This window comes from Alosa sapidissima, chromosome 24 (genome assembly GCF_018492685.1).
Source record: "Alosa sapidissima isolate fAloSap1 chromosome 24, fAloSap1.pri, whole genome shotgun sequence".
NCBI classification, from domain to species: domain Eukaryota; kingdom Metazoa; phylum Chordata; class Actinopteri; order Clupeiformes; family Clupeidae; genus Alosa; species Alosa sapidissima.
In genome coordinates, this window is record NC_055980.1 from 14,422,307 (window position 1) to 14,450,219 (window position 27,913).

The 27,913-nt window shown below is 38.6% G+C and overlaps 1 protein-coding gene across 1 annotated transcript; it reads right to left on the reverse strand.

Annotated features, from left to right (window-relative positions):
* Positions 1-4,791: 4,791 nt before the first annotated feature.
* Positions 4,792-17,935, reverse strand: ppa1a (inorganic pyrophosphatase 1a). Its single transcript, XM_042082439.1, has 11 exons — positions 17,859-17,935; positions 17,100-17,164; positions 16,089-16,142; positions 8,921-9,040; positions 7,934-8,020; positions 7,092-7,218; positions 6,629-6,756; positions 6,182-6,267; positions 5,792-5,861; positions 5,426-5,465; positions 4,792-5,003 (listed from the first exon to the last, which is right to left on the reverse strand). Exons 1-11 carry the CDS (start codon positions 17,917-17,919, stop codon positions 4,972-4,974), a joined length of 870 nt encoding a protein of 289 aa, XP_041938373.1. The 5' UTR covers positions 17,920-17,935; the 3' UTR covers positions 4,792-4,971.
* Between the last annotated feature and the right edge of the window lie 9,978 nt (positions 17,936-27,913).

Genomic DNA, 27,913 nt, shown 5'->3' on the forward strand with positions numbered 1-27,913 from the left:
TAAATCCCATACAGCAACATCTCCTCCCTAGCTTCTAGCCACACAAGAAATGAATAATGGTAAATCTCTGCTTAGCATGCTTCTCCGCTTAGCATTCTAATAACAGAAGGGGCACATTTATGTTGACCACTACCATATGACTCATTATATATCTGTAACTGTATAAAACACTTACTTTCATAAAGGACGCACACCATCCAGCACATACACATGGAAACCGATATTTTAGGCACTTGGCCACGAACTCAAAACGTGTCTCTCTGAAGCTCTGTTCTAGAATCTTTGCTCTGTTGTTCCCAGAGTTGCTAGGCAACAACAAATAAACGAAACGACAGTCTTTGATACCAATGGTATCAAAAGTGTACGAGTGATTACGAATGGATGTGTGTGGTTTGCAATTAGAATAAACAAGAAATAACATTTCCAATAATTTCCCATGATAAATTACATATTTGCACCTTCCTTACTTATGAAGCTCACTAATGCCACTGTATTTAGTAAAATGTAATACAACCTTGCCACCTAGCGTTCAGATGTATTTAACATTAACGTGACATTGCTTTCGTCAACTCCATGCTTTTAGCAAAGATCCTTAATATTTATCAACCGTCTCTGCTTTTAGGAAAACAATCTTTTTATCATAGTTCCCTCTTCAATGAGCTATTACCAGCTCGTTTTTGTAACAGAGATAGCTGTTTATTGTCCCTAGGTTTACAGAAACACCTATTCATATTAATACGGAGCCTATGGAGTGCTGCCGACCACTGTTCATTACGGCCCAGAATGCCTTGCATGTCTTTACAACAAAACAACACAGTAAAACCTAAATGCCCGTAAACATATGCATTTGCATACTTGTAACATTTTTAATAATACTGTCCCATCATGATATTTAACAATGAAAAGTTTAATTTGAATACCGTCAATGTGAAAACAACTCTATTATTTATGTAAGCTATACAGTATATAGCTACTGTTCTCCTTGCTATTTCAGTTCGTAAGTCCATACTATCCCATGGCAGAGCAAGGATTTCATGATTGGGCTAGGTTGCCCGGAGACATTGAGCATACTTGGAAGGCATTGTGATAGAAGGTGAATGGTGAGAGTTACCAAATACCTGTGGGTGGTTTGCCAAATGATGGAAACTTTTGGAATGTTTTCTTTATTTTTTAGCTTATGCACCCTCACATTGGAGTCCCGAGTTCATATACAAAATTTGTTATCGATAAGTGACAGTGTTCTGAGATGGACAACTTCCTGTTTCGGAGCTTCGCCGCCGATTTCGTTTGGCTGTGACGGGCAAACGCTTCTGAAAATCAAAAATCCTTTCTGTAACTTTTGTGAGGCTTGGTCCAAGGATCATGTACGTCAAGTTTCGTGAAGTTCGGACCAAATTTGTGACCTGTGAAACTTTAGTTTCGCTTTCTATTCAATCCAATATGGCGGAAGAATGACAAGGGTCAGTGACATCATTTTCAATTTCCACACTACACCGGTTCCGGCCGGACGTTCCAGAGTTGGACCGGTGGCGATATCTCAAAAGGTCTACTGTAGGAGCAGGAGCTGGCCAAAAATCGGGCTTACAGGAATAATAAGAAAACTTAAGAAGAATAAGTGTGCTGCTTTGCAAGCACACTTAATAAATATAACTGCAAGTGGTGATTTAACAGGGTCCAAGCAAAATGAACATGAGGTAGCATAGCTTTTTAGTTTACATATGTTTCGATTGTTTGGGCCCAATTGTTAAAAAAAAACGTGATTGGATTTCGGTTATTGGATTTCAGTTACCGGATTTCGGCTATCGGATTTCAAATCTTGAAAATTGTTGTTCAAAGTTGTTCAAAGGGAAACAAGGATCCTGAAATTGGATTAGATCACATAATCTATTCTTGGTTTTGATCAGGATAAAACCTTTGTGTTGTTCAAAACTTTTGAGTTGGATTGGAATAAATTTGATCCATAAAATTAGGATTACCCTGTGCTGTAACGTTATAGTGTGCTAACCTCCACAACCCAACAGTATTCTATTCTAGTATGCTAACCTCCACAACCAAACTGAAGGAACTGTAGGGGGCGATGTGGGCTGAGGTAGAGTGAGTGTGTGGCGAGCAGGCAGAGCCTCGGTCAGAAACCTGTTATAGTGTGCTAACCTCCACAAACCAACAGCATTTGAACACTAATGCTTCAAGTGGGATTTGAACTCTGAACCTAAGGATCACCAGTACAAGGCATTATCCCACTGAGCCACTGTCAATCCTACATGTTGGCCAGTCACATTCACATGGTGAAAATGTGTGTTGGTAAAATGAAGGGCTTTCCTGAAAGAGTACACCTGAAATCTTTTTGAAATTCTGGGGCAATTAGACATTTGTAGAGAAGAACACTAATGGATGAAATATAAATATGATAGACTTAATGATGAAGGAAAAATAGTAAACAAAGAAGTTCCCCTAAATGTCAGAGTGTCTCTCTGATTCTTGGCAACTAATGACTGTGTATGTTGATTGCCTGATGTCATTCAGGTGCTGTTCAATGGTGTGAATCTTCAATAACCAATAGTATTCGAGCTAGAGCCTAAAGCACTACCAGGGATTCAAACTCTCAACCTAACTAACACCAGCACTAGGCATTATCCCACTGAGCCACTGACAATCCTACGTATTTGGCAGTCACATTCACATGGTGAAAATGTGTGTTGGCAAACACACAACATCAAGAAAATTCCTAGCATACATTTGACAATAGAATTAAGGGCTTTATAAAAAAGAGTACAGATCTGAAGATGTGCACTGTTAATGGTATCCACATAATGATGGTTGTATGGTTGTTCTCCAAGGAAAAAAAATGACTCATATAGGAATATAGGTGATATAGGAGAAATGGGCTGAGTGGTCAAACTTTATTGGTCTATATCTCTGAAATGGAACAACATATCCAAATTCTTTTGATAACTTTTGTGAAGCTTTGTCTAAACATTGTCTGTGAGAATTTTGGTGAAGATTTGATCATTTTTGAAGCCTGTGAAACTTTTTATGATGTTTGGCTTTTCCATGAAATTGTGTCAAAAGTAAACATTTTTAGACCATAAGACCAGGGCCAAAAAGATGCATCTGAGTTTAGAGATTAATATTATGAAAGAATTTTGAGTCTAGGTCAATCTGGTAAGGAGAAATTAGCATTATTAACTTTTTTTCCAATAGCGCCACCTTTGGGTGCAGTACCCCAAATTTTGGGTTATGGGCAGAGGGGGGTACTGGTAACCATACCTGAAAATTTGAAGAGTTTTGGAGTTATGGTTTAGGCTGCAGTATGACTTTTACAGAATTTTGGCCAAAAATGAACGGTACAGAAACAATAGGGGTCCTGCAGTTACGCTGCTCGGACCCCTAATAAAACTTAAGAAGAACAATAAGTGTGCTGCTTTGCAAGCACACTTAATTACGAGTCGTCACAAATCATTAGCATGTACAAATGGAACGCACAATAATTGTATTAGGGACTCCATAGCCACCCTGGCAAACGCTTCCTTCAGCTGCTGCCATCAAGCATCGTAACATAAAGGCTGGGACCTGCAGCCTCCGTGACAGTTTTTTTTTCCAACCAGGCATCCAGGCTTATGAATGACGGACCTGTTGCCTGTCTGCCTCTCTCTCTCTCTCTCTCTCTCTCTCAAACACACACATATACACACATACAGTGCCTATAAAAATAATTCACTCCCCCGCCCTGGATATTTTCCCTTTTGCTGCTTTTATAAATAGAATCAATTTAATTTATGATAATTTACTCTTTAATGTCAAAGTGAAAGAAGACTTCTACAAAGTAATGCTAATTAATTAAAATATATAATACAAAATAAGTAGTTGCATAAATATTCACCCCTTCAAGTAGTAGATGCACCTTTGGCCGCAATTGAAGCTTTTTAAAGCTAATTAAAGCTAGGATTGAGGTCTGGGCTTTGACTCGGCCACTCAAGAATATTCACCTTGTTAAACCATTTCTGTGTAATTAGTAGTATTAGATAACTTTATTGTCCCCGTGGGGCAGTTGGGTTTGCGGCACAGTCGCAAGGCACTTCATGACAGGACATCAGACATATGACACCAAACAAATAGTGTATACATCAGACACATACAGACATAACATGAAGAACATACATCACACATTACAATACACTATACACCCTTGGATATGACCAGGCCAGATCTAGCTTGTCTTCCATTTCCAATTTTGCTGAATTCATTTTACCTTTACCTTTACAAGACTTCCAGGGCCTGCTGTCGAGAAGTATTCCAACAGCATGATGGTTCCACCACCATGCTTCAATTTAGGGATGATGCATTTGTGGTGATGTGCAGTGTTTGGTGTCAAAAATAACATAGCGTACATAGCATCTATAAACATAGCACACATAGCATCTATTCTAGTCTGATGGTCAAAAAGCTGACTTTTGGTCTCATCAGACTAAAGAACCTTCTTCCATTTCAGAGGAATTCTAGTTCTAGATAGTTCTACGGGGAGTGTGCTGGATAGAAACAAATGGACAAATTGAGAAGGAACCTTTAATGGCACCAGACATGTAGTATTTTCATGCTGATCTGGGATTTTTCTGACTAAAGATTCATCTCATCCTTCTAGAGAGATGGTAGGTCAATAGGCTACTGTGCATGCAACATTCAAATCTGTTTTGAAATTCAAAGCCTTTCTTTTTTCGTTCATCACAAAAAGAAAGGAAAGTCCAGGTTTTGTTATACTTTTATTAATTTTCTTTTTAATAGGCAGAGCAGCAAACTGGGACAAACACATTTCTTTGTCAAAATCCTTGCTTCTTTTTTTCCTTTGAAAATATACAGAGCAGAGGAGAACTGATAGCAACAGTGATCTGTGGCAATTGCTAATGTAAGTTATGTAAGTTTTGATGATTGGTTCCATTTCTTTTTAAATTTCCACAATGGTGAGCATCAGCTTGACTAGGTCTTGTTGTAGTAGTACCATTTGTCAGCTGAAAAACAAAGACAGTTGTTATATACCCATACTAAATGCATTTAACATCTCTCACAAATACATCTCAGTCATAATGGTATATGATAAAACAGCAGGAGAAAAAATCACGTAAAGTACGAGCTGCTTTATTACAAACATGCCAGTGCACTCAATACATACACCGGATCAAAACAGTTGCTAGCAAGTTGTGCTCTTGGTGGATTGGTACTTTCTGGTTATAGTGTTTGCATGTGAGAATGTGGACCTACATTTATCATGAATTATGGTTATAACAAGTTTTATTTGTTTTTAAATCAGCTAAACAACAACAGTACTCTACCCTCCTCCCCAACAGGCAATCAATCCCCATTTTAAGACTAGCACAAAATATTGCTTTTGAATTTCAATTGGCATGTGAAGTGCCTCTAGAAATGCACATACCTGAATTTGGAATGGGTTCTGAGTGACCTAAAGGACTTGTCTGAAAAGCAAACAAAATCGACCCATCAAAAAAACCTCCGTACTCATGTTCTGCAGCTCAGGAGACAGTTATTTATATTATGCACTCATGGTGTTTCTTCAATGCATATACATAGTTCATCTGGGTCAAGTCAAGTCAAGTCAAGTCAACATTCTTTATATAGCGCATTTCATACACAGAGATCATTCAATGTGCTTTACATGTGCAAACAGGAATATCTGATAAAAGCATAGAAGGGCAATAGTCAAAGAACAGTTTAAAAAGTAAAGAATAATAATAAAATGATAATAAGAAGAAGGCTGAGCATGGTGGCGATAAATACTTACTGCGTTAACAACAGCTTTCGCTTCATCACTGGAGCAGCATAATGGGCTGTCACACACACAGGTGTTCATGCTGGCAAAACAGGGAGCAAATAGTAGGGGGTTTAGGAATGAATACAAAAATGTGTTAGGCTACTGTTTGGAGTTCAGGTGATGGCTAGCATAAAACTAAAAAACTCTTCATCTTTTTGTCCAAGTCCTAGTGGAAATATTTATGAGAAATGTGGAGCAATAGCATAAATAAGCAACTTGTCTGAAACTTCTGGATCTCCATTAGAATAATCTAAGTAAAATTGTTACCTGCATTTTATATTATCATCTAATGAGCGTGTTATTGATTCAAAATGTTTCTTATAAAATTAATTGGATTTAATTTTTTTCATTAAAACTTACCAGTTTAGTTCACCGCTATCAGTCTTTTTGGAAATCAGAGCTTTCCAAAAACCATGAGTGTCTTTGATTGTCTGAATGGCAAAGTCCTAGAAATAAAGATGCATGGATCAACAGAATAACAAAACAAAACTCTTGTTTGAATGTACTGTTAAAAGCTGGTAACTTTATGTTGCATCATGTCAACCTCACATCCTATACACCATTCAATAAATTAACACTAAGCTCTAAAAAACACCCATTTTGTAAAAAAAGTTGTGTTGTGTTGTTTGACACATCTCTAGTGGTTGTGTCACAAACAACACAACACAACTTTTTTTACAAATGCCTTGATATACTCATCATAAAATATTTTAGCTATTCACATTTGATAAAAAAACAAGATATTCCTTTATGTTCTATGTGTTCTATGTCTATATGTTATCCATGGACATGCAACGAACAACAAACCCTGTCTTTGAATTCTCCATTGAAGGCAAACTGGTTTTCAGGTTTTCCGTCTGGAACTTTGTACATTTTGAACCAATCTAGTGTTGCCTCCAGGTAACCAGGTTTCAGCCTCCTTACATCATCAATATCTGCACATAGAGGTGAATATCAAGCGTAAAATAAGATGAAAATACAACACGAGGAAAACATACCAAAAATGGTAAAATCCATAATGGTCAAATGTACAAGTAATACATAGTCAAAAAACATAGTTCCACCACGCTTCTGATTTCACATCTGGTGCTTCACGGCAGAGGACCGATCATGTGGAGAGGGAGAAGGTTCACCGTAGCACACAGAGATGGCTTTTAATTGTATTTTATATAATAAAATAAATACAATTGTATTGTATTCATAAAATACAACTAAAGGTCATCTGTGTGTGCTCCAGTGAACCTTCTCCCTCTGCACAAATAATACATACCATTGAAGTTGCTGGCTTCCGGGTCCTCAGTGTTTATTACAATGACTTTCCAATCTGTTTCTCCTTCGTCAATCAGTGCCAACGTCCCCAGCACCTTCACCTTGATTATTTCACCTCGAGAGCATACCTAAGAGCCAGATGCCAGACATCATAGAAATAAGTAAGGTAAGTGCAATTTATTTATGAAGCCATTAAACACAACTTCCCCTGGCCACAATGTTGTACAGTGTACATGAACCAGATTATAAATATACACATAGACATTAAAAGACCTTCACCAGCAGGTAGACTCAAACCCATGACAGTGACCAGTTAAACAGCCAGGGACGAGCACATAGTTACATGACATCACATCACAGAGTTACAGACATTGCATCACAGAGTTACAGACAACGACAAATTGGACACTAGAGGGCCAGAATACAGGTGTGTTTTGACTCTGAGCCTAGACTTAAAAGCACTGATGGAGGGAACACTTTAATCAAGTAACAACTGGAAGTGTGTAGTAACAACTGCAAAGGCTCTGTCACATTCTTGCTTGAGACCTGACCATGATGACATGACAAGATGTGAAACACACTAGCCAATGCACTCCTCATGTCACTATGAAGACTGATCTACTGTGAAATTGACTATAAGGTCTATTATATAAGGTAAAAGGTGATGCAGGGAGTTAAAAGAAAACAGACTCTGGAGATCACTGAGATACTAAAGATCAGGTAACATGTTATGTATGTCCAAATTCCTACACATCCATTTGTCTATTTACACCATTTGTATCGTCCACCCCAGTAATAATGATAGGACATAAATGATAGGGTTTAAAATAAAACTGTGAATACCTTGTTGCCGATGTCACAGATATCAATTGGGTCGTTGTCACCGCAGCACCCCGTGTCCTCGTCTTTGTGGTGTGGGTCTTCCCAAGTCTGGATTTGTGAGGAGGAGAATATGTCATTTTCACAGATTAAATTACATTTCTTTCCTACCTGAGAATAAACTAATAACACTTGAAGCTAAACCTTGAAGACAGGGCGCACAGGATGTCTCAAAAGTCCACCTGAACTCCACACAGCCATTAGTGTCACAGAAGAATGTCCCAGCGGCAGAATCTTGGGGTCGAGGGGTCGATTCAGAGATCAATACCACTTACACAGACGCCTTATACTCATTGACCTGCACTGTTACATTCACTTCTATTGCAATCTTCTGGAAAAATGAATGAAAGTGGCTGGGTACTCAACAGTATCTGTAGAATAGGCTACTTCAAGTCTAGCCATGTCTGTTGTTGGATCAAACTTTGTGGAGTCCAAGTCTATCTCTCTATCTACTCATCTATCTATCTATCTATCTATCTATCTTGAAACACACAGCAGTGTGCTGTCAGCTGTATTGTCGGTTTACCAATCCGTATGCATGTATTTAAGCATTATGCATGCAAGTATGAGGATGTGTCAGTAGGCTAACACTTCACCTGATCCCTATGTCATGAGACTCATGTATCTCTAAACACACAATAGAATGTAATAGTATTCATTCATTGCAGTTGTACAATGAATATGGCACTGAACAATGAATGGCAGTTATAGCAATAGCAAAACTTTTTAGAAGCATGACTGTTGCCTTGTCAAGTGTGATTAAAAATGCATCTTGTGATCAACATGCTGTTTGCCTAATTGACTATGACAGTTGTCATGACAATGATCAATAACACAAAAATAAATGACTGATCTGCATAACGTGGTTATGCCAATATTATGACAGATAACTCAACTGATTTAAACAATATTGTGTTACTCGTGATATAATTTCAGCAATTCAATGTTTACCTGCGGGATTGCTCCGTAGTTCCAGATATAACCTTTGTGTGGGAACACGTTGCACACGTAGCGAAGCTGTCCTTTCTTTATGTCCTGCTTTAAAGGGTTCAGTGGATCTTTGGTCGCAATCTGAAAAGATTAGGAAAAGTCAAGAAATTAAATTTTGTCATTCCAGGGACATTGGAGATTTAGATCGCTTCCTTCATAGATATAGAATGGTAGGGATTGTGGAAGAAAGTAGCCTAGATTTTATCCAACCCCTTAGTTTAAGTCACATTCATGCCACTGTGACGTAAAGTAAGCAATTTCGTACTTAAAGGCTGTGAAAAGTCATGGAAATTTCATTCAAGGTTACTGAAAAGTAATAGACAGGGAAAAACCCAGAATGATCTGATTAAGGTCCCTACCAAACTTTTCTCAATTGATTCTAAAGTACTTTTTTTGCGTAGAATTCATTTCTGCTTGGGACATTTTTATATCACGCGTAGTTAAGGAGATAATTTGCATATCTGAATACATTAGTGAATATAAATGCATAATAAATAAATGTATTGATAATACGGCTGTAAGCAGATCAATTAATGGCTTTGTGGCCAAATAATATTCAAATTGTATCAAATATAAAAATATTAAATAAATCAAATATTATGCAAATTAGATTTTTTTTTAACCTTTTTTGTTCATGTGCCACTTCACCTTTACAAGAACATCATGGCAAAGCAATTATGAATGTTTTTACTTAATTAGTGCAAATATACACTCTGTGCATTATTTTGTGAGAGGAAATTTGCATATGGGTATCATTTTGTTGACTAATTTGCATGCGGTGAAGAAATACTTGTCTTGTTTTCATGCTGTGTTGTAACTGATCTTCCCCTCCAGTTGTCCACTTGATTTAGTAATAGTAAATAGCTTGTAGAAATAGTATACAGTAATAGTAGATCCACTTATGTTTGGATGACATTTTATAATTAGTTAAAGAATATTCTATCTCTTTCAGGTGTAAAGTTATCTGCAGTGTAAATCCTGGTCATGGTTATATTAGTAAATTTACATAAATAATGCCAATAACAAAAATGCCAATGCAGACTCTAGTAAGCACAAGCAAGCTCTTGCAACCCATTTTTTTAGTGCTCAAATGTTCAATGTCCTCAGGCAGATCTTTCATCGGATAAGCTTCCTTATCATTCACTTTCCTTCACTTTCCTTTCGATCAATTTCAGAAAGTCCTCAGTAACATTATGGGCTCTAATATGATGATCAAAAGCGCAGCGCAAAGTGTGTTGTTATCACGACGCAAAGCTTATTCCGATTGTACACTCAAGTTTTTCGCCATGCGCGTCGAGTGCAGATGCGAGTAGACTATTTTGTTTGAATGGTCGCCAGTGACCATGCATTTTTGATCGCCAAAATATAGCCCAATATTTAAATTTTTCTTTTTCTTCTTTGTCCAGTGTAGTCTCTAAGTGGCTGTAAGGGAAGGCAAAAGACAGGTAGCAGCTTCCATGGTAGTATACATCCACAGCAAACATATCAAATGATTGTCCACTCAAAAGAAGACCCTATCTTAACGATCTGAAACACAAGTATCAAACGCAAAACACAAGTAGCTTTGTGGGCGGATCTCAAGCGCTGTTGCTATTATACTCGTGTCAAGTCAAGTCAAGTCAAGTTGATTTATATAGCGCATTTCATACACAGAGGTCATTCAATGTGCTTTACATAAACAAAACCAAACAAAAATAACAAATAAAAGCATAGAAGGGCAATATAGTCAAAGAATAGTTAAAAGGTAAAGATCATAATAAAAAGAAAACATAAAACACAAGGTAAAATCATTTAAAAATAAAAAATAATTAGTAAGCAAAAACAAAGGCAAAAGTAGTAAAAAAAAGTAATAAAAGACAAGGTAGAATAATTATCAAGGCAGATTCAGAATTTGTAACTCGGCACAGTTAGCAGAAAGCATCTGAGAACAGTTTGGTCTTAAGTCTAGATTTAAAACTGGCTACAGTTGGGGCCTTTTTGATGTCATCCGAAAGTTGGTTCCACAGCTGAGCCGCATAGCAGCTAAAAGCTGCTTCACCATGTTTAGTTCTAACTGTAGGTTTTACTAGCAGGTTTTTCACCTGGGACCTGAGAGGACGAGAAGGTGTGTACTGCTGAAACATGTCTGACAAGTATTTAGGTCCTGCTCCTACTGATTTATAAACAAGCAATAGTGCTTTAAAGTCAATTCTGTGTTGATGTTGGGTGCAGGAGAGAGGTGATAGTATTCAGTTAAGATCTTGGCCCCAGTCCAACTCAGCTCTGTGCTATTTGGTCTGAAGTATTCCCTGCGATTCCAAAAAAGGTTAAAATTGTCAATAAAATTCATCCCAACTGAAAAGCATGTTTTTGCGAGCCAGGCTTCCCTCTGCTGGGAGTGGGCCACTGATGAAAATTTGTATTCCAAGCTCATATAGGGCCGAGAAAAGTTCCTTGAAATCTTCTTTGACATACAGCTGTTCTCTGTAGATGTCATTTGCTCCAACATGCACAATGATGCGCTTGATAGTTGCATATTTTGACACCAGTTATGCAAGCTTGTTTTTTGTGTCAGACACTGAAGCATTTGGGAAACAACATACAATCATCCTTTCCCCATTTATATGTCTCACAGCAGAGTCGCCTAGAACGAGGGTTGTGGGATGAATAGGTGTCGAGTGCTGCTTCTTGTCTGTGCCCATCTTTCTATTGTTGTGGTTTGATTGCTGCCTGCTTTGGGTCTGTTACCTGAGAAATTCCTCTCTCACCTCCCGGAGGCATTCAAATCTGTTCCATAGTGAATTTCCCCTGGGGATCAATAAAGTATCTATCTATCTATCTATCTATCTATCTATCTAGTGTTAGGGGCTGTGGGCTTCCCTTAGGACCACAAGCCCTGTAGTAGTTTGCTGATCTGTCTGTATTTCTGATACGAGGCCTGAAGTTGTGCCCGACGCAAATCTAAAATGGGTTGGTCTGAAGTAGCTACATTACACGTGCAATAAGCCAATCAGATCTCACATTCCCTTTAAAAGTAGGCGTGTTTGTTCCATGGCAGATTGCTATTATAATGGCTGATTTGCCAGGTGCACACCAAGAGCGGTTCACAGCCGATGAGACCGACGTTCTTGTCAGGGCCGTAAAAGACAGAGAAGTGGCATTGTGGGGATGGGAGAAATCCACCCAAATTTGCTTCGGTTAAACAGGCGTGGGAGGAAATTGACACAATTGTTTCCATGGCTGGCATTTTTCTTTTTGACAAAATGTAAATAAAGAAATGTCACAAAGACATACTGTACTTTCCGATGTTTTAGGCTCACTCTCACTGACTCACGAGGTTATGAATGCATGGTGATATTTTTGCAATGTTGTCTAACATTAGACCGAGATTACTTTGCTTCACTATACCTCACTATAGTATAGACGATGCAGCTCTTCTGTCAGAAAAGCTCTCCTCTTCCGTGCTGCTGCTGGGGCATTTGGGTTAAATGGCATCGGCACATGCAGTTCAACATCACGCCTCCTTATGTCCTCTAATATTTCCTCATTTATGTCATCAACACATCCATGATTCATGGAAATGTTGTGTAAAACACAACATGCCACAAAGAATGCTGTGACTTTTTGCGGACTGTACTGTAAGTGCCTCCTGACCTATCGGCATACTGAAGCACATCTTCAGTATGCCGAATGTTAGTTCAATTACACTGCGTGTTTGTGTGTGTTTTCAATTAAATAGCATTGCCATGAGATGGCAGACATCTGTCACAGCCTGACGGGTCAGGTGTAGCTTACGCCTACATTCCTCCTCACTGAGGGAGAGAGAGGTCAGTCTGGGCCGGCAGACCCTCTCCCTCCCGCGTCTCTTCTCTGTCCCAAGACTTACTCCATCTCACTGTGCAAAAGAAAAATTATGAGCAAGCGCAACCACATAATTTACCCCCCTCCCCCACCTCCCTCCAACATTCTAAATCAAATGTATGCACCATATTGCTATGTAGCATAGTAATGTTATACACCATTTCAAAGCTTTGACTCTTGGGAATCCAAAAATGACAACTTTTTTCATGTACAATACTGAAATATTCACAAGAATCCATAGAAATTGAATCTTCATGTTGTGTTATCCAATATTAGTTGTCCAGATGTAGTCTATCTTATACACACTCATTGAACCAACAAAGTAAATGCAAAATAGAGACTTTTTTGTAATTATTCCATATTTTGTGTAGTCAGTCTATATCAGAACACCTGATATACAATCTAAATAGTTCACAAGAAACCTCAAAGTGTTACCTTTCATTTGAGACCAGGATTATGCTTCTACACAAAGGGGTTCATGTGCAGTAAGCATTTGATTGTCAGTATGCATTTTGGACAACAAAAAGTCCTATGGGGAGTTTCCATAGGCATTTTACAAAACGCATGAGCATACCTTGGCAAATAGTAGTCTAAAGCACTCATATTTTCATTCTATATTGATCTACTTTTGCACACAACTTCACAAGACCTGGTGCTAGGGCTCAGTTGTGTTTATAAGTCATATCAATTGACCTAGAGGGCTGAAATGTGGTCAGTTCAGAGATGCTTGTAATCCGGCAGAAAGAAAAAACTATATTCTAGCTTCTGTAACTCTTTGTGAGGTCATCACACATTTATTTTGACTGTTTCCTACGAAAACTAGAGGTTCTCAGCTTTCTATAGAGGTCCAACATTTGATGGTAGGCCCCAGAAGAGGTGGGAAAAATGCCCTTGTAAATAGGCACAGTGCAATTTCAGGCAAAAACTTGAAATAATTTTTGAGATTAAAAGTTAACCACGCTACATTATTGCCAAGCATGCGCTCTTAAAATAGCATGTGAAAAACGCGCCACTGACTTTAGACTAGGTTTTTTCTGGTACCAGGGAACGTTTGCGCCGGAATACGCCTCCTCTTTTCGCTGAACCACCCCCTGGAGCGCAAGTTCATTCCCTAACCGATGTGCGTCTGTGGAGGGAAAATTCTGCTGCATTCTGCTCAAATGCAAAATAGGAAGGATACAAGTGCCAGTGAGTGCAAGATAGGGCCCTTAGTCTCTTTGCTGTCTCCAGGTACATTTTGTCATTTGGTTATGTAGCTTTTTGAAAGACCTTTCTTCAGAGCATCGGCCTCGGCTACAATCTGCATATGGATTTGTATCTGCATTTGTCCTGTTGTTGCAGATGAAACATATGATGGTTTCTTCACCACTCGTTCAGAGACTCTCTTCTTTTTGTCTTGTTTGTCATCTTCATATACTTCTTCAGGTGTATCTACACCTGTGACAGCCTTTCACACTACACTCTTTTTGCTTCCTCTCTAAATGTGTCCTGATCAACCTGCAAGTTGAATGAGCATGAACACCTTGTGCGGTCGTGCTCACAAGTCTGTCTTTCACATAAGTACATTTTTCATAAGGCTCATCACCAGAATGTACTTGCACCTTGACCCACAGAGATTCTTTGTCTTCAATTGTGCTCAAACCAGACGTAGCAATACTTTGCTTCTTATCTCTCTCACCTATGACTTTTGAACAAAGCAAGCACCTGCTGTCTTCTGTGGAATGAGAGAGTAAAAATGGCTGGATTGCCATTGCCAATCAACAGTTATCTACAAAAAAGTATTAAAATCCTAATTAATCTATTGTTAATGTTGAAAATATGACCAAAAACCTTTAAATTGTCATAAGATTTCTTTGACATGTAAACCATTGCCTCCTACTATGCAAACGTTACGTTAGCTGGACATACCAGTCTTGATTTGATAGCTGGCAAATTATGCTGATGGCAATACTGGTTGAAAGGTACATGCTAATTAGCAGTGAAGGTACAGTGTATTAGCAGTATATATTTACACTAATCAAGTAAAAACATCCATAATTGCTTTGCCATGATGTTCTTGTAAAGGTGAAGTTTTACATGAACGAAAAAGGTAAAACATGACCAAATTACATTACTAAATACATAATGTAACTGCAATATCCTATCTAAAAACATACTTTTGTATGATCATTTGTTATATTTGATACAATTTAAATATTATTTGGGCCTAAAGCCATTAATCTATCTACTTAAAGCCATATTATCAATACATTTCTTTATTATGCATTTATATTCGCTAAGGTATTGAAATATGCAAATTGTCTCATTAACTATGCGTGATATAAAAATGTCCCAAGCAGAAATGGATTCTACGCGAAAAAGTACTATAGAATGAATTGAGAAATGTTTGGTAGTGACCTGAATCAGATCGTTCTGGGTTATGCCCTGTCTATAATGAAAACATTTTTAAATGTTGTCAGTGAAAAAGGGTGAGGACTCTGTTTAAAGCTGTGGTCTTTTGTATACATTTGTATACATTTAAATGTATCCTTGACAGTTTTTTGACCTTAAAGGATAAGTTCGGTGTGATATTGACCTAAAGTGTGTTGAAACATGACACCGAGTGTGAACTTTTGTCTCATAGCTCATCTGGGCTTGTCCCCTGCACTCCGAAATCTGGTGCTAGTTAGCCGATGCTACCAACAGGTTTTCAAAGGGGGTACCTCGGGCATCGGCCTAGCCATGCAAATAAGTAGTAGCTCCGCACTTCATTTGTAGACTTCAGAGGGCCCTAACATTTCAAAATGAGACATTGAGAACTGTGAAAAAGCACTGGTAGTTTATTTACCAGACGATTTATACAGACAGTACCTTCAGGAAGTTTACCGTTCGCCGCCATCTTGAATTTAGTCACGATAAGTCGAGCAACGAGAACGAATGAACAGGTATGATAAGGGATCAGATTCCAAAAAGAATTCCTTGGAAATGCATGGATTCCAGTTGCTTCCAGTAGCAGCAACTGGAATCCATGCATTTCCACGGAATTCTTTTTGGAATAAAAAAATATATACAGTAGGCCTACTCTGAAGCTGTAGGGGGAGCTCTGCAGAGAACCCTGCAAGCAAAAAGCAAGAAAACGAAGCGAAGGAATGGCCAAAACTGCATAGTTTCTCTTTAGTCAATGGGGAAACCTTTCCTCATTTTTGCAACTCAGCAAACAGCTAACAGATAAGTAAAGTCAGGCCTCAAAGGTAAGAATATGGTGAAGCATGAGATGGCAAAAGCAGTTAACACAGTTGATAACTCCCACCTCCATTTTTGCACTTGTCCATCTTGGAACCTCAATAACGGCATGGAATATGTTCTACAGAGAGAGAGAGAGAGAGTGAGAGGGAGAGAGAAAGAGAGAGAGAATGCATAAAAGTCAATGCACATAACACACTGTACACATTTTAGTATTTTATCTCAGCAAATCAAATACCTTCCTACTACCACTGGGAGGCTTGAAAATACATTGTGCTCTTAAAATGTGAAATGTGAACAGTGTGAGATATTACAGGAGGATAATGAGAGAGTCTCCCCCTATGCTTGGTCATCTCCATTATGGACATAATTCGTCCAGTAGTCACCTCCTGATAGTCAGGCGGCAGGCCTGAGGCAGTTACATAAGTTTAATAACTGTTATTTCTCAGAATGGACACACTGAATCCTTTACTGGCCTGACCAAACACAAAGGAAGTGATTTTGCTCATTTCACAGCCCTTTGTGTTGCAGGCTAGCCCACAAGGAAAATACAGATTGCTACTAAGCAGGGATTCTTGGAAGGTGGGTTATTGATTTTTCAGAGTTAAACACCTTATAATTTTACAGTATGTAACTGATGCTGGAGGCCATATCAAGTCTGTCTGAAGAGACAAGCAAAACAAAAACTCAGTGTAGATAATGAGACTCTTGTGTACTTGCTCAGTACTGTATCTACTGTAAAATACTATATTTGTGTACAGAAATAGAAGCGGTAAGGCAAGCAAGGGCAGAGTACAGGGTTGTGTATGCCTGGCAGCCAACCTTATGGGCAACTCTCCACTCTATGTATGTGATTTTTGATGTGTCCATACATTATTTTTTATTGTGTTAGATTATATTGTCCAGAAGAACATTGTACTGGACAGGCAACACTCCAGCATATCAGGTCATAGAAAATAACACATGCAATGCTCTTATTGACAACTTGACCTTACAATTAAAATTTCTGACACATTTGACATCCAAGAGCTGCCCTTCTTTGTAGTAGCTTTGTGTGTGTTTTTGTGTTTGGAAATACCTGGGCTTCATCTGCGTAGATGGGTATGTCGTGAAATGGGGAGATGTATTTTCCCTCTGAGTTCTCTGAAAAGAGAAGTAGATGTATGAAGAAGAAGTATAGGGTGTTCAAATTGATCAGACAATTCAGCATTGCAATGGAAAAAATGCAAAGACCCAAATGACAGAATGGAAGTCCTAAATTAACTCAGTCAGAACATAGTGCTTAAAGGTTAGACAGTGTTAGGATACGTTAGGTAATTATAGTGGATGGAATCCACTATCTTGAAATCTCCTGGCTTCTTCTTCTTCTTCTTATTATTATTATTATAACTATTTTTTCTTTTTATTTGATTTGTTAGTTAGAAATTAAGATGTGATCCTACTTGCACACTGTGTGCCGTCGCTTGGTGTGTTTCTTTTCCATTTCTTTTGTATTCTTTCTTTTTGCTGAAACGTTTGCATTATATAAGTTTTAATGGTACATTCCAGTGTTTTCACCTCTAGTGGAAAACAACACTTGGTTGTGAAGACATTAAAATTAAGTCGTTGAAGGATTTTCTTTTGGTGTAACTGTTGGTTGCACCATTGCATTCATTCTCCTACAAGTTACTTTGTTGTAATGAAAATAAGTATGCAAGGATTGTGCTCTATACAACCAAAGCATTTTTCACTGAATAGAATACCATTAAACATCTTCACCTGTACATACAAAAAGGTAATGCACACAAGAACAACAGAATCACTCAATCACCGATCCAAGGGACATGACACTACTCACTGAAAAACACTCTGTAGTCTTGCGTGTTTGGCCTTCCCCTCTCCTCAGTGGTGAAGCTCATGACTTTCCGGGCTGATATTCTTAGTCCCATCTACTGAATTAGATTGCTAAGCACTACTAGTAAGCTACCCAGACCTCTCTGCTAAGTAGCCCGACGAGGCAAGGGGTGCTGGGGGTGTGGGGCGGTGGAGAAGGAGGAGGAGCCTGTGTGGTCAAAGAGCGTATGGCCAGCGACGTCCGTAGCTCCAGGTGTGTGTCCGAGGCACATGGCTGTGAACAACAACAGAAGTAACACTGGCCTACACACTCAGAGACAGCCAGTACAGTCAGTACTGCCAAACTGCAGCTTGACTGACATAGGAATAGACTACAGAGGGTTTACAGTGTGTAGAGCTTTGATGCCATGGGGTAGCAAATCAAGGTGTAAAACATGTAGCAAATATCATTCATATAACCAGTCTGAACAGCCAGTTGTCCTACTTCTCAAATAGTTAAAGGCAGGTTTGCACAGAGTAAATGTATTTGGAGAAAAAAAGATTTCTTGCAATACACTTGACTTGAGGTGCATGCAGTGCAGAATGTGCCCTTGTCTATTTAATCATAATGATGATGAAAATAGTGTCTATTTTTACCTAGTTTCTTATTTACAGTTAGAGCCTATTATACCATGAAAATCTTCTCATCTAGGGTTAGAAAAAAAGATTTCTTGCAATACACTTGACTTGAGGTGCCTGCAGTGCAGAATGTGCCCTTGATTAAATAAATGACCTTGCCGGTTCACTGAACCTGCTGTAGATGTGGCTGAGCGACAATATACTACCACAAGGCATTGCTGAAAGAATGGAACATATTCATGCAGCCAGAATGCTCAAAGTTCTAAGCAGGTTTGAGTGCTCTTAAACCTGACCCCTCTGATTTCTCAAGGTCCTCTGCGAGCTGTCATATCGTACAAAAAATAATTGATGTTCGGGATGCTATGAAAATGTGGAATCCTTGTGGAATGCGTTGTCCTTGCGTACTCTGTGCTTTGTCCTGAGGTCTCCTGTAATGTCAACTGTGTCAGCTAAGAACATTAGTGAGGCCACACAGAGAGAGCGAGAGAGAGAGAAAGGAAGAAAGTAGTAAAGAAAGAGAGATTGTGTGTGTGTGTGTGTGTGTGTGTGTGCATGACATGTATGTGTGTGTATATGTGTGTATGACTCCCCTTCTCTCTTTCTCTCTCTCTCTCTCTCTCTCTCTCTATGTATGTGTGTGTACACTCCAACTACTGCTAAGCAGATGGCACTGACTAACCAACGACTTAAACCAATTACTGACTGGATTAAGTGTTACAGCCACACTGGGACCTTTAACCCCGCTGAGGGATCCGTGTGCAAGTGTGCAATTAGCACATGAAGTAAGGACTGACCCAAAATAGTCACATGAACCTGGAAAGTTATTTTTATATGCTTGTACTTACCTAGTTGCTTATTTATAGTTAGAGCCTATTATACCGTGAAAAGCTTCTCATCTATATTACATTTTATGTGTATTCTCTCTCAGTATACAATATATACAACATATTAAAGTTTTGATTTTTTGATTTAGTTTTGATTCAGGGCTATATTAATGTAGCTGGATTCTTGTTTGTCCATTTGATGACTCATGTCTCAATACATTATTCAGTCATCTTGCTGGGTAGCCCACCTAATGAACTCAGAACCAGAATCTCTTAATAATACATCAATAAATGTCTCAAGAGGAACAGTCCACATAACATTTCAGTTGTCCTGGTCAAATGTCTCTCAGCAGCATGTCTGTAGATAATTGCATTTTAATTATTAATTAGTTAATTCATTAATTAACTAATATTAATTAACACTCCTGGTAGACTTTGCGGTTACAGCACCAACTAGCCTAGCACTGGAAGTTTCTGTCACATGTTTGTGTGCAATATTATGATTAAACCCAGTTCATAAATATTAATCTATACCTTCATTTAAGTGTCATGTATTTAATGAAGACTCAGACATGTTGTATATCTTTTGATAGCAATATGCATACAGGTTTCTATATTATATCGATGATATAACAGATGTATCTGCAATATACACAGACGTATCATGGATCCATTATTAGAATAAATTGTGGGTACTGTATATACCGTATTATACTGTATTATAGACTAGTTTATTCATTATAATGAATGAATGAATTAATTATTTCAGCATTTTAGCTACATGCCCTCTCATAGAGGAGACTGCACACCTTGACAAGTCATTCTACTGGTGTATTTATTTCACAAGGTACAACTTGACTAGCCTGATGAGCCAGACCCACATCAAGATGTAGGGTGCGTCTAGATTTCTAGGCTACAACTTAACTTGAATAAGAAAAAATAGTGCAACTCTGCTCATTTAAGAAACAGCAACCGGTAATGGTTCATTCATTGACGAGCTGATGTTTCAGTCTGTCAGACCTTCATAAGAGTAACTTTGTCATAGAATGCAAGCACAACATATGTAATCAACACATACTGTAGAAGACAGTGCGCTGGTGTCCTGTCATGATGGATGATGTCATAACTGTGTGCCATCGCCCAGTTTGGATATGTTGGCTCATGTAGGCAGACAACATTTCCTTTGACATAATGATATCCATTTGATGGAGTTGCTAGAGGTTTTTAAATGACCACGCATGACCCTGCCATAGGGTACTTCAGTGACCGCTGTTTGGATGACAATAGAAAATTTCAGTATATGATAGATCAACACTGAACATCACAGTCTCAAGTTATTATAGTATAGTATATGTACTCTTTTGATCCTGTGAGGGAAATTTGAAGGATGTCATGTCTTAGAGTGTTCAAAGCCTCCTAATGGTACTGTAACATAATTTTAAAAAGCTGTAAACGCATAGCTGATAAAATAGGTTGAGAAACCTTAACATGAAAGAGAAAAAAGATTAAAGGAATACACAAGGGAAAATAAATTTCTCTAAAAGCAAAGGGATACAGAGGCCCCCGAAATAATATGAGCCCAAAGGAACATCATGCTATTTTCAGGAAATAATAAAAACAAAAATCTGAATAATGCATGAAGATATTTAAACTATGACAAATTGATTTACTGTAAGACCATCATTAAAATGGAAATAGTTAACAGGTGACAGGGGGGGAGGGGCTTTCAGCCTTCATACTGTATTTGAAATTCAGAGTGTCAAGTCAAGTCAAGTTTATTTATATAGCGCATTTCATACACAGAGGTCATTCAATGTGCTTTACATAAACAAAGGCAAACAGTAATAACAAATATAAACATAAAAGGGCAACAGTGAAAGAATAGTTTAAAAGGTAAGGATCATAATAAAAAAAAACATAAAACGCACAAGGTAAAATCATTTCAAAATAAAGAATAATTAAAAAGACAAAATAAGACACAAGGTAGAATAATTTTCAAGGCAGATTCAGAATTTGTAACTCAGTGCAGTTAGCAGAAAGCATCTGAGAACAGTTTAGTCTTTTGACTAGATTTAAAACTGGCTACAGTTGGGGCCTTTTTAATGTCATCCGAAAATTGGTTCCAGAGCTGAGCTGCATAGCAGCTAACAGCTGCTTCACCATGTTTAGTTCTAACAGCAGGTTTTACTAACAAGTTTTTCTCCTGAGACCTGAGAGGTCTGGAGGGTGTGTACTGCTGAAACATGTCTGAAAGGTATTTAGGTCCTGCTCCATTTAGTGATTTATAAACAAGCAGTAGTGCTTTAAAGTAAATTCTGTGACTTACTGGAAGCCAGTGCAGGGACCTAAAAATTGCGGTATGGTCAGTTCTTTTAGTTTTTGTGAGAACCCTAGCTGCTGCATTTTGTATCACCTGAAGCTGTTTGATAGTCTTTTTAGGAAGGCCTGTGAAAAGTCCATTGCAGTAATCGACCTCAGATAGATCAGCCTTGTGCTGCTATGCAGATTGTTTTATATGTTTTTCACATATTATCAAATGTATGCAGTAGTCTATCAGAGGACATGGCATACAGCACATACACAAATAGAGTACATTTTGAAAAACGTTATTTTTTTAGATTTTTAGTACTGAGGAATCGTATTCTTTTTTTATTACTCTGATTAATCTGATTTTTGTGTATACCCCTGTTGACTCAATGATAATAACATCTCATTTCAGAATATATTTCAAAGTTTGACGTTCATTTGGATTATTAATATAACTATGTCTATTATTAATATATTAATATATTTTGTCATTTTTGGCGAAGACATGCATTCCGTTAGGGATATTGAACATATTTAACGTTCTCTAACCATCGTGATTTCGAATTGGTGCAGTTTTCAGCACAAAAACTCATTTTATTCTTTTGCTCTTTTGCATTGCTCTATGCTGTTCTATGGTGCTTTCTGCCTCTTGGTTGCGCACACATGTTTTTGTGACGTTCCATAGAAATCCATGTATGTATGAGTGTCATTGTAGAGGCAGGTCTATACACATGTATTTTCAAAGTAGTTATTTATTTTGTTAAGTATGTGTTCCGGATAAGTTTTATTCAGTATTTCTGAACGGTTGCTAGTTTTTAGTATCATTTTCTCCATTTCCAAAACTTTTTCTATTGTATTGTACCATGAAAGTATTACAGTTTTTTTTTTGTTGTTTCCATAGCCTTGTGAGCAGAGCCGGACAGTAACGGAGTACATTTACTTGAGTACAATTTTGAGGGATCTGTACTTTACTCGAGTATCATTTTTGGGGAGTACTCATGACTTTACTCAAGTACATTTGAGAGGTAAATATTGTACTCTTTACTCCACTACATTTCTATCCATTTACCCGTTGTAGTACCCGTTACTACTTTTTTTTTAAAAAGGAAAGAAAAATCTCGGAAACCCTCAATTTGTTGTTTCCCTCTCAAACGTGATTGGATTGTGCAGGCGCCAATGATTGGGACACAGGGACAGCCTATCAGCAATAAACTTTCTAGCTTCTAGATTCTAGCTATAGAATAGTGCACTAAATGATTTGCTAGCTGCGATAATGCAGCTTTTTACATTCTCGGTTACGTTTGAGTAGTCGAAGCCGCACCCGCCAATTTGCCAGCTGTAGCTAGCCATTCAGATGGCTAACTTTGGCCTGACAATAGTTAGCACAAAGATTGTTAAGGCGGAGCCCAAAGTTTCGCGGCATATAAAAAAAATGCTGTAGCCTACAATTGTATTTAAATACATGAGAGATATGCTACCCAAAGTCTTGTATTTGCCTGACCTAATATTGCAGCACTTGTTGAATTGCGACTTGTTGAATGTCAGAAGCACCTAAATACTTTGCTGGTCCACGTAAATTAAAGTTAGTTGCACCAGTAAAACCAATTTAAAAAGTTAGTCTGGAGCCATTGGAAAATTCTGAACCAGCACTTCATAATTAATAATACTGCTATGTAGACTACATGATGGGGTATCTTTTCTAATATTTATTAGTTTATTATAGTGTAAACTGAAATATTATACTGTGTTTTACAGAGAAGGCATGAGACACATCTGGAGGAATACTGTCAACTGACTTCAACAGCCTGCAAGAGGCCATCAGAAGGTGGAACAGGCATCAAGGCAAAGCAACTGAAGCTGCTGGAGACCAAGCAGGTGTCTCAGAAGACGGTTGATCGGGCTATCCTCCGCTTCATCGTTCAAGGTCTCCAGTCCTTCTCCCTGGGTGAGAAACCATCCATCCAAGACCTTGTTGTAGAATTACAACCGAGTAGTGCTGTCATGTCCCGCACAACTGTGCGGCACAAGATTGATTCAGCTACATCTAAAATGAAAGAACGCCTCAAGAACGAAATGAAAAAGGTACCATACATTGCTACCACTACTGATTGTTGGACGGCCAGGAGAAGGAGCTTTACAGGTGTAACAGCCCACTGGCTCGATCCTTGCAGCTTGGAACGCCGTTCAGCTGCCCTTGCTTGCCGTCAACTAAGGGGCTCCCACACATTCGATGCCTTGGCAGCTGTTTTGACCGACATTCATGCAGAGTATGAAATAAGTCTTAAAGGAGAATGTCTCATAGCCCATCTCGGCTTGTCCCCTGCACTCCAAAATCTGGCGCTAGTTAGCCGATGCTACTAACAGCTTTTTCAATAGTGGTGCTTCGGCATCGGGCTAGCCATGCAAATAAATCACTGTTTTACACCCATTTACGAGGCTCAATGTATCTCCACACTTCATTGGTAGACTTCCGAGGGCCCTGACATTTAAAACGAGACATTGAGAACTTTGAAAAAGCACTGGTAGTTTACTTACAAGACGATTTATACAGACAGTACCTTCACGAAGTTTAGCGTTTGCAGCCATCTTGAATTTAGTCACGATAAGTCGAGCAACAAGTAAGAATGAACAGGTATGATAAGGGATCAGATTCCAAAAATAATTCAGTGGAAATGCATGGATTCCAGTTTCTTCCAGTAGCAGCAACTGGAATCCATGCATTTCCACTGAATGAACGGGTCGAATTTCGTGAAAGCGTTCCGTGTCTTTGGTCAGCAGGACGAAAATAACAATGAAGAGTTAGTTGCAGAAGGCACAATTGAAGAAGAAGAAGTAGGAGAAGATTGTGATGCATCTGATGGTGAAGAGGAGGTGGAATTCATGGATGTGGAAGCCATTCTGGAGGAAGATGCTTCAGTATCAGCTGCCGAAACATCATCGGTGTGCATGCCACTTACTAGAGCCCGACCGATTTATCGGCCGGACGATATTAGGCATTTTCCAAACTATCGGTATCATTTAAAATGGCCGATAAATGAATATTTTAAAAATAAAATAAAAACAGATGAAACACCCTTCAACCATGTCATGAGTGTTGGCGTTGTATAGTTTGTCCACCAGAGGGCACTCTACACGTCCCTGCTGGCAACACTCGTGTATAACGCGCCACACATCCTGCAACCTGCTGATCCAGCCAGAGTCGGGCAGAGAGAACCAGTTATCCGCGAGTGAGATCATCAGTGAAGTGTGTTCAAGGTGATTTGGTCACGAGACATACATTGCTTGAAATAACAATTAAAAGAACATCCCCATCAGTTCTCTTAACTCAAATAAGCATGACAAAATTCGTGAAAACAATGTCCAGTTTTGCTGCTGTTAAATAGGCCGAGAGTGAAGAGGAATTAGCTAGTAATTACGTTACGTTGTTACAGTGTAGTTGACTGTCTGTCCTTTTAACTTTTGACAATGTGACTGAAGATGTATTTCTTTAATAGCGTGACAGTTATAGCAGTCAGACGTATCTCTCCCCGGCCTGTTATTTTGAAAGCGTATGTTTTACAATTTGCAGTATGACGTTATCCATTGCTAAATTAGGGCTCATCATAGACTAGCTAACCACAAAGCTAGCTAATAGACCTCTCCAGAATAAGTCCCGTAACTTCTGTATCCATCCAACTTCTGGGCGTCGATTGTCTATGGGAAATAACATGGCGTTTCGAAATATCATACTGGTAAAACATTTGTAGGTAGCGAAGTAGAAAAAGCTGGTGGGCAGATTGGCCTACACACTTCTGCCATCTAGTTTCCACTGGATTTTTTGATTGTCGGTGCCGTTTAAGTAGTATATTATAGACTATACTACTTAAATGGCACCGAAAATAAAAAAAATCCAGTGGAAACTAGATGACAAAAGTGTGTAGGCCAATCTGCCCACCAGCTTTTTCTACTTTGTCACCTACAGAGTTTGACAGTTACGATCTTTCAAAACGCCATGTTATTTCCCATAGACATTTGACGACCGAAGGTTGGATGGATACGGAAGTTAGGAGGCGGGACTTATTCTGGAGAGGTCTATAAGCCTATCTCATCTAAAAAAAGCGTCTCTTCCGTTTTGCTACGTTAAGACAGAGAATGTCTAATAAGGGGAGAACTGCCACTCTCGGAAAACTTCCGGTTTCTGAACTGGTTGCAGTTCCTTTTGTGGTTCCACATGAGGGCGCTCGTCCACGAGTGCAGAATGCATGGAGGTCTATGGAGCTGTACCCCTCAAAATCCACTTTTCTCGGGATATAATTTTTTTTCAAGTAATTTGAATATTGTATTCGAAAGGGGAGGCAAAGAAAATACACTTGGTGGAGTATTATATTTTTAAAGTCACTTAATTGTTCTAAAAAGCCTTTCAAATGTGTCAATGATGTCACTCATTAGCACAATGCTAGCGTGTTATGGGCAACAATGACCCAAACTGTAAGAAATCAAAAGGACACAAGTACTCGTTCATTCAACTTTTGACCTATAACCCATGTTGAAGTTATACAAACTACAATCAAATCTGAAATTTGTCAACGACAATCAGGTGAAAGACACAAATTTAGCCGTCTAGCTCCATTGACTCCCATTCATTCTGCACTCATGGCAATCGCCCCCAGTGGAAATCTGGTGGAACTGCAACCAAAATTCGGTACAATGGGACTTAATACGGAGTGGCCAGGCTCTCCGTAGACGGGCTCTGGTTAAGACCATATACAGTAAAAGAAATGGACGAACAGACTCCGTCATTCTCAATGGGAGGGTATTGACAAAGATTGTTAAGGCGGAGCAAGATACTTCGTCGTAGTTCATGTCTATGGGCGCGAAATGGGGATCGAATCCTGTCTGCATATAGAGGCGTGTCGATGACGTATTGACGAGCGTAAGTTGCAACCAGCCAACAGCAGCGGCAGAAATAACCGGCGCACACCTGATATAAGGTTGATTTTCTCCAGACTGGATTGCTCAAAAATGCTAAAAATGTACCTGAAATGCAGAGGTGGAAAGTAACGAAATACATTTACTCACGTTACTGTATTGAGTAGTTTTTCTGTGTATTTTGTATTTTTTAAGTAGTTTATAAAATCGGTATTTTAAATTTTACTTGATTACATTTTGAGTGAAGTATTGTACTTCGCTACATCAAAAATCCCATTCGTTACTTGAGTAAAAAAAAACGGAAAGGGAGAGAAAAAAATCGCGCCCTAAACCACTAGCCTAGTGATAATGATCAGCATGTAGCCTACAACAGGACATGAATCAAGCTGGCGCCATGCAGTCTTTCTGAAAGTGATGGAGACTGGATCACGAAATGCATCAGATTAGCCTAACCTATGAAAGTGTATTTTACGCTATTCCAATCGGTTGTCTCAGTTCGTTTTAGCACTAATGATTGCGGAGATATTTAAGCAAACACCATGGGATTTCGTGTTTTGACGTTTGTGCTCACCTTTCTTTGGAAAGAAGTTTATTAGCAGTTGTTTCCCCTCATTTTGATGTCTCTCTTTTTCCTGTTTTGGCCTTTGTTTTTAGTAACCTGACTTGGCTTTCTTGGAGAAAGACATTGCACCAGCAGCAAAACAATTAGCGGTCCACTACTAGCGATGCTCAACTAAATAAACAAAAGATAGACTACCTTATGAATCGTGCAGGCGGACTAAACCATTTAGCTCTTTAGCAAGGGAGAGTGAGAGTGACCTTACACAGTTTTCACTATGTTTTGTATACAAAATCCAGTCAGTCAACCTTTAAATTTCGTCTGACATTCATTTTGACATTTAATTTGGAAGTTAAAATATTCAGGTAAAATAAATATATGGTGGAAATAAGTATTGAACGCTTTTTTTTTTTTTTCCCCAGTAATTAGCCTAAACTACCAGTGAGTCTATTTGAAATTTTCACCACACATTATATTAACACACATATAAAAAATCCAAACATAAGAGTTTTGTGTATTAAAGTGGAATGACACAGGAAAAAAGTATTGAACATGCCTACTGAAATTTCTTCAATACTTTGTGGAAAAGCCTTTGTTTGTAAAGACAGCTTCAAGACATTTCCTGTATGACAAAACTTATTGGTCGCAGTATCAGGTCTGATTTTGGCCCATTGTTCTAAACAGATTCCAGGGGTCCCTCTTGTGAATCCTGATCTTTAGTTACTTCCAAAACTATTTAATTGAATTGGCTGCCTTCAAGTCTTTCTGGAGCTTTCTCCGAGTGGTCCTTGACTCTTGGAATTGACTATCCTTCTGACTCCCTGGTCAGAAATATTACAAGGA

Bases quoted from the DNA above. Each gene is read 5' to 3' on its own strand.
- ppa1a (XM_042082439.1), bottom strand. From the start codon at position 17,919: ATGAGCTTCACCACTGAGGAGAGGGGAAGGCCAAACACGCAAGACTAC. The intron at 6,757-7,091 runs GTATGTATTATT...CTCTATGTGCAG, and splicing joins GGAAGCCAGCAACTTCAATG to ATATTGATGATGTAAGGAGG. The intron at 5,466-5,791 runs GTAAGTATTTAT...TTTGCTTTTCAG, and splicing joins CGAAAGCTGTTGTTAACGCA to ACAAGTCCTTTAGGTCACTC.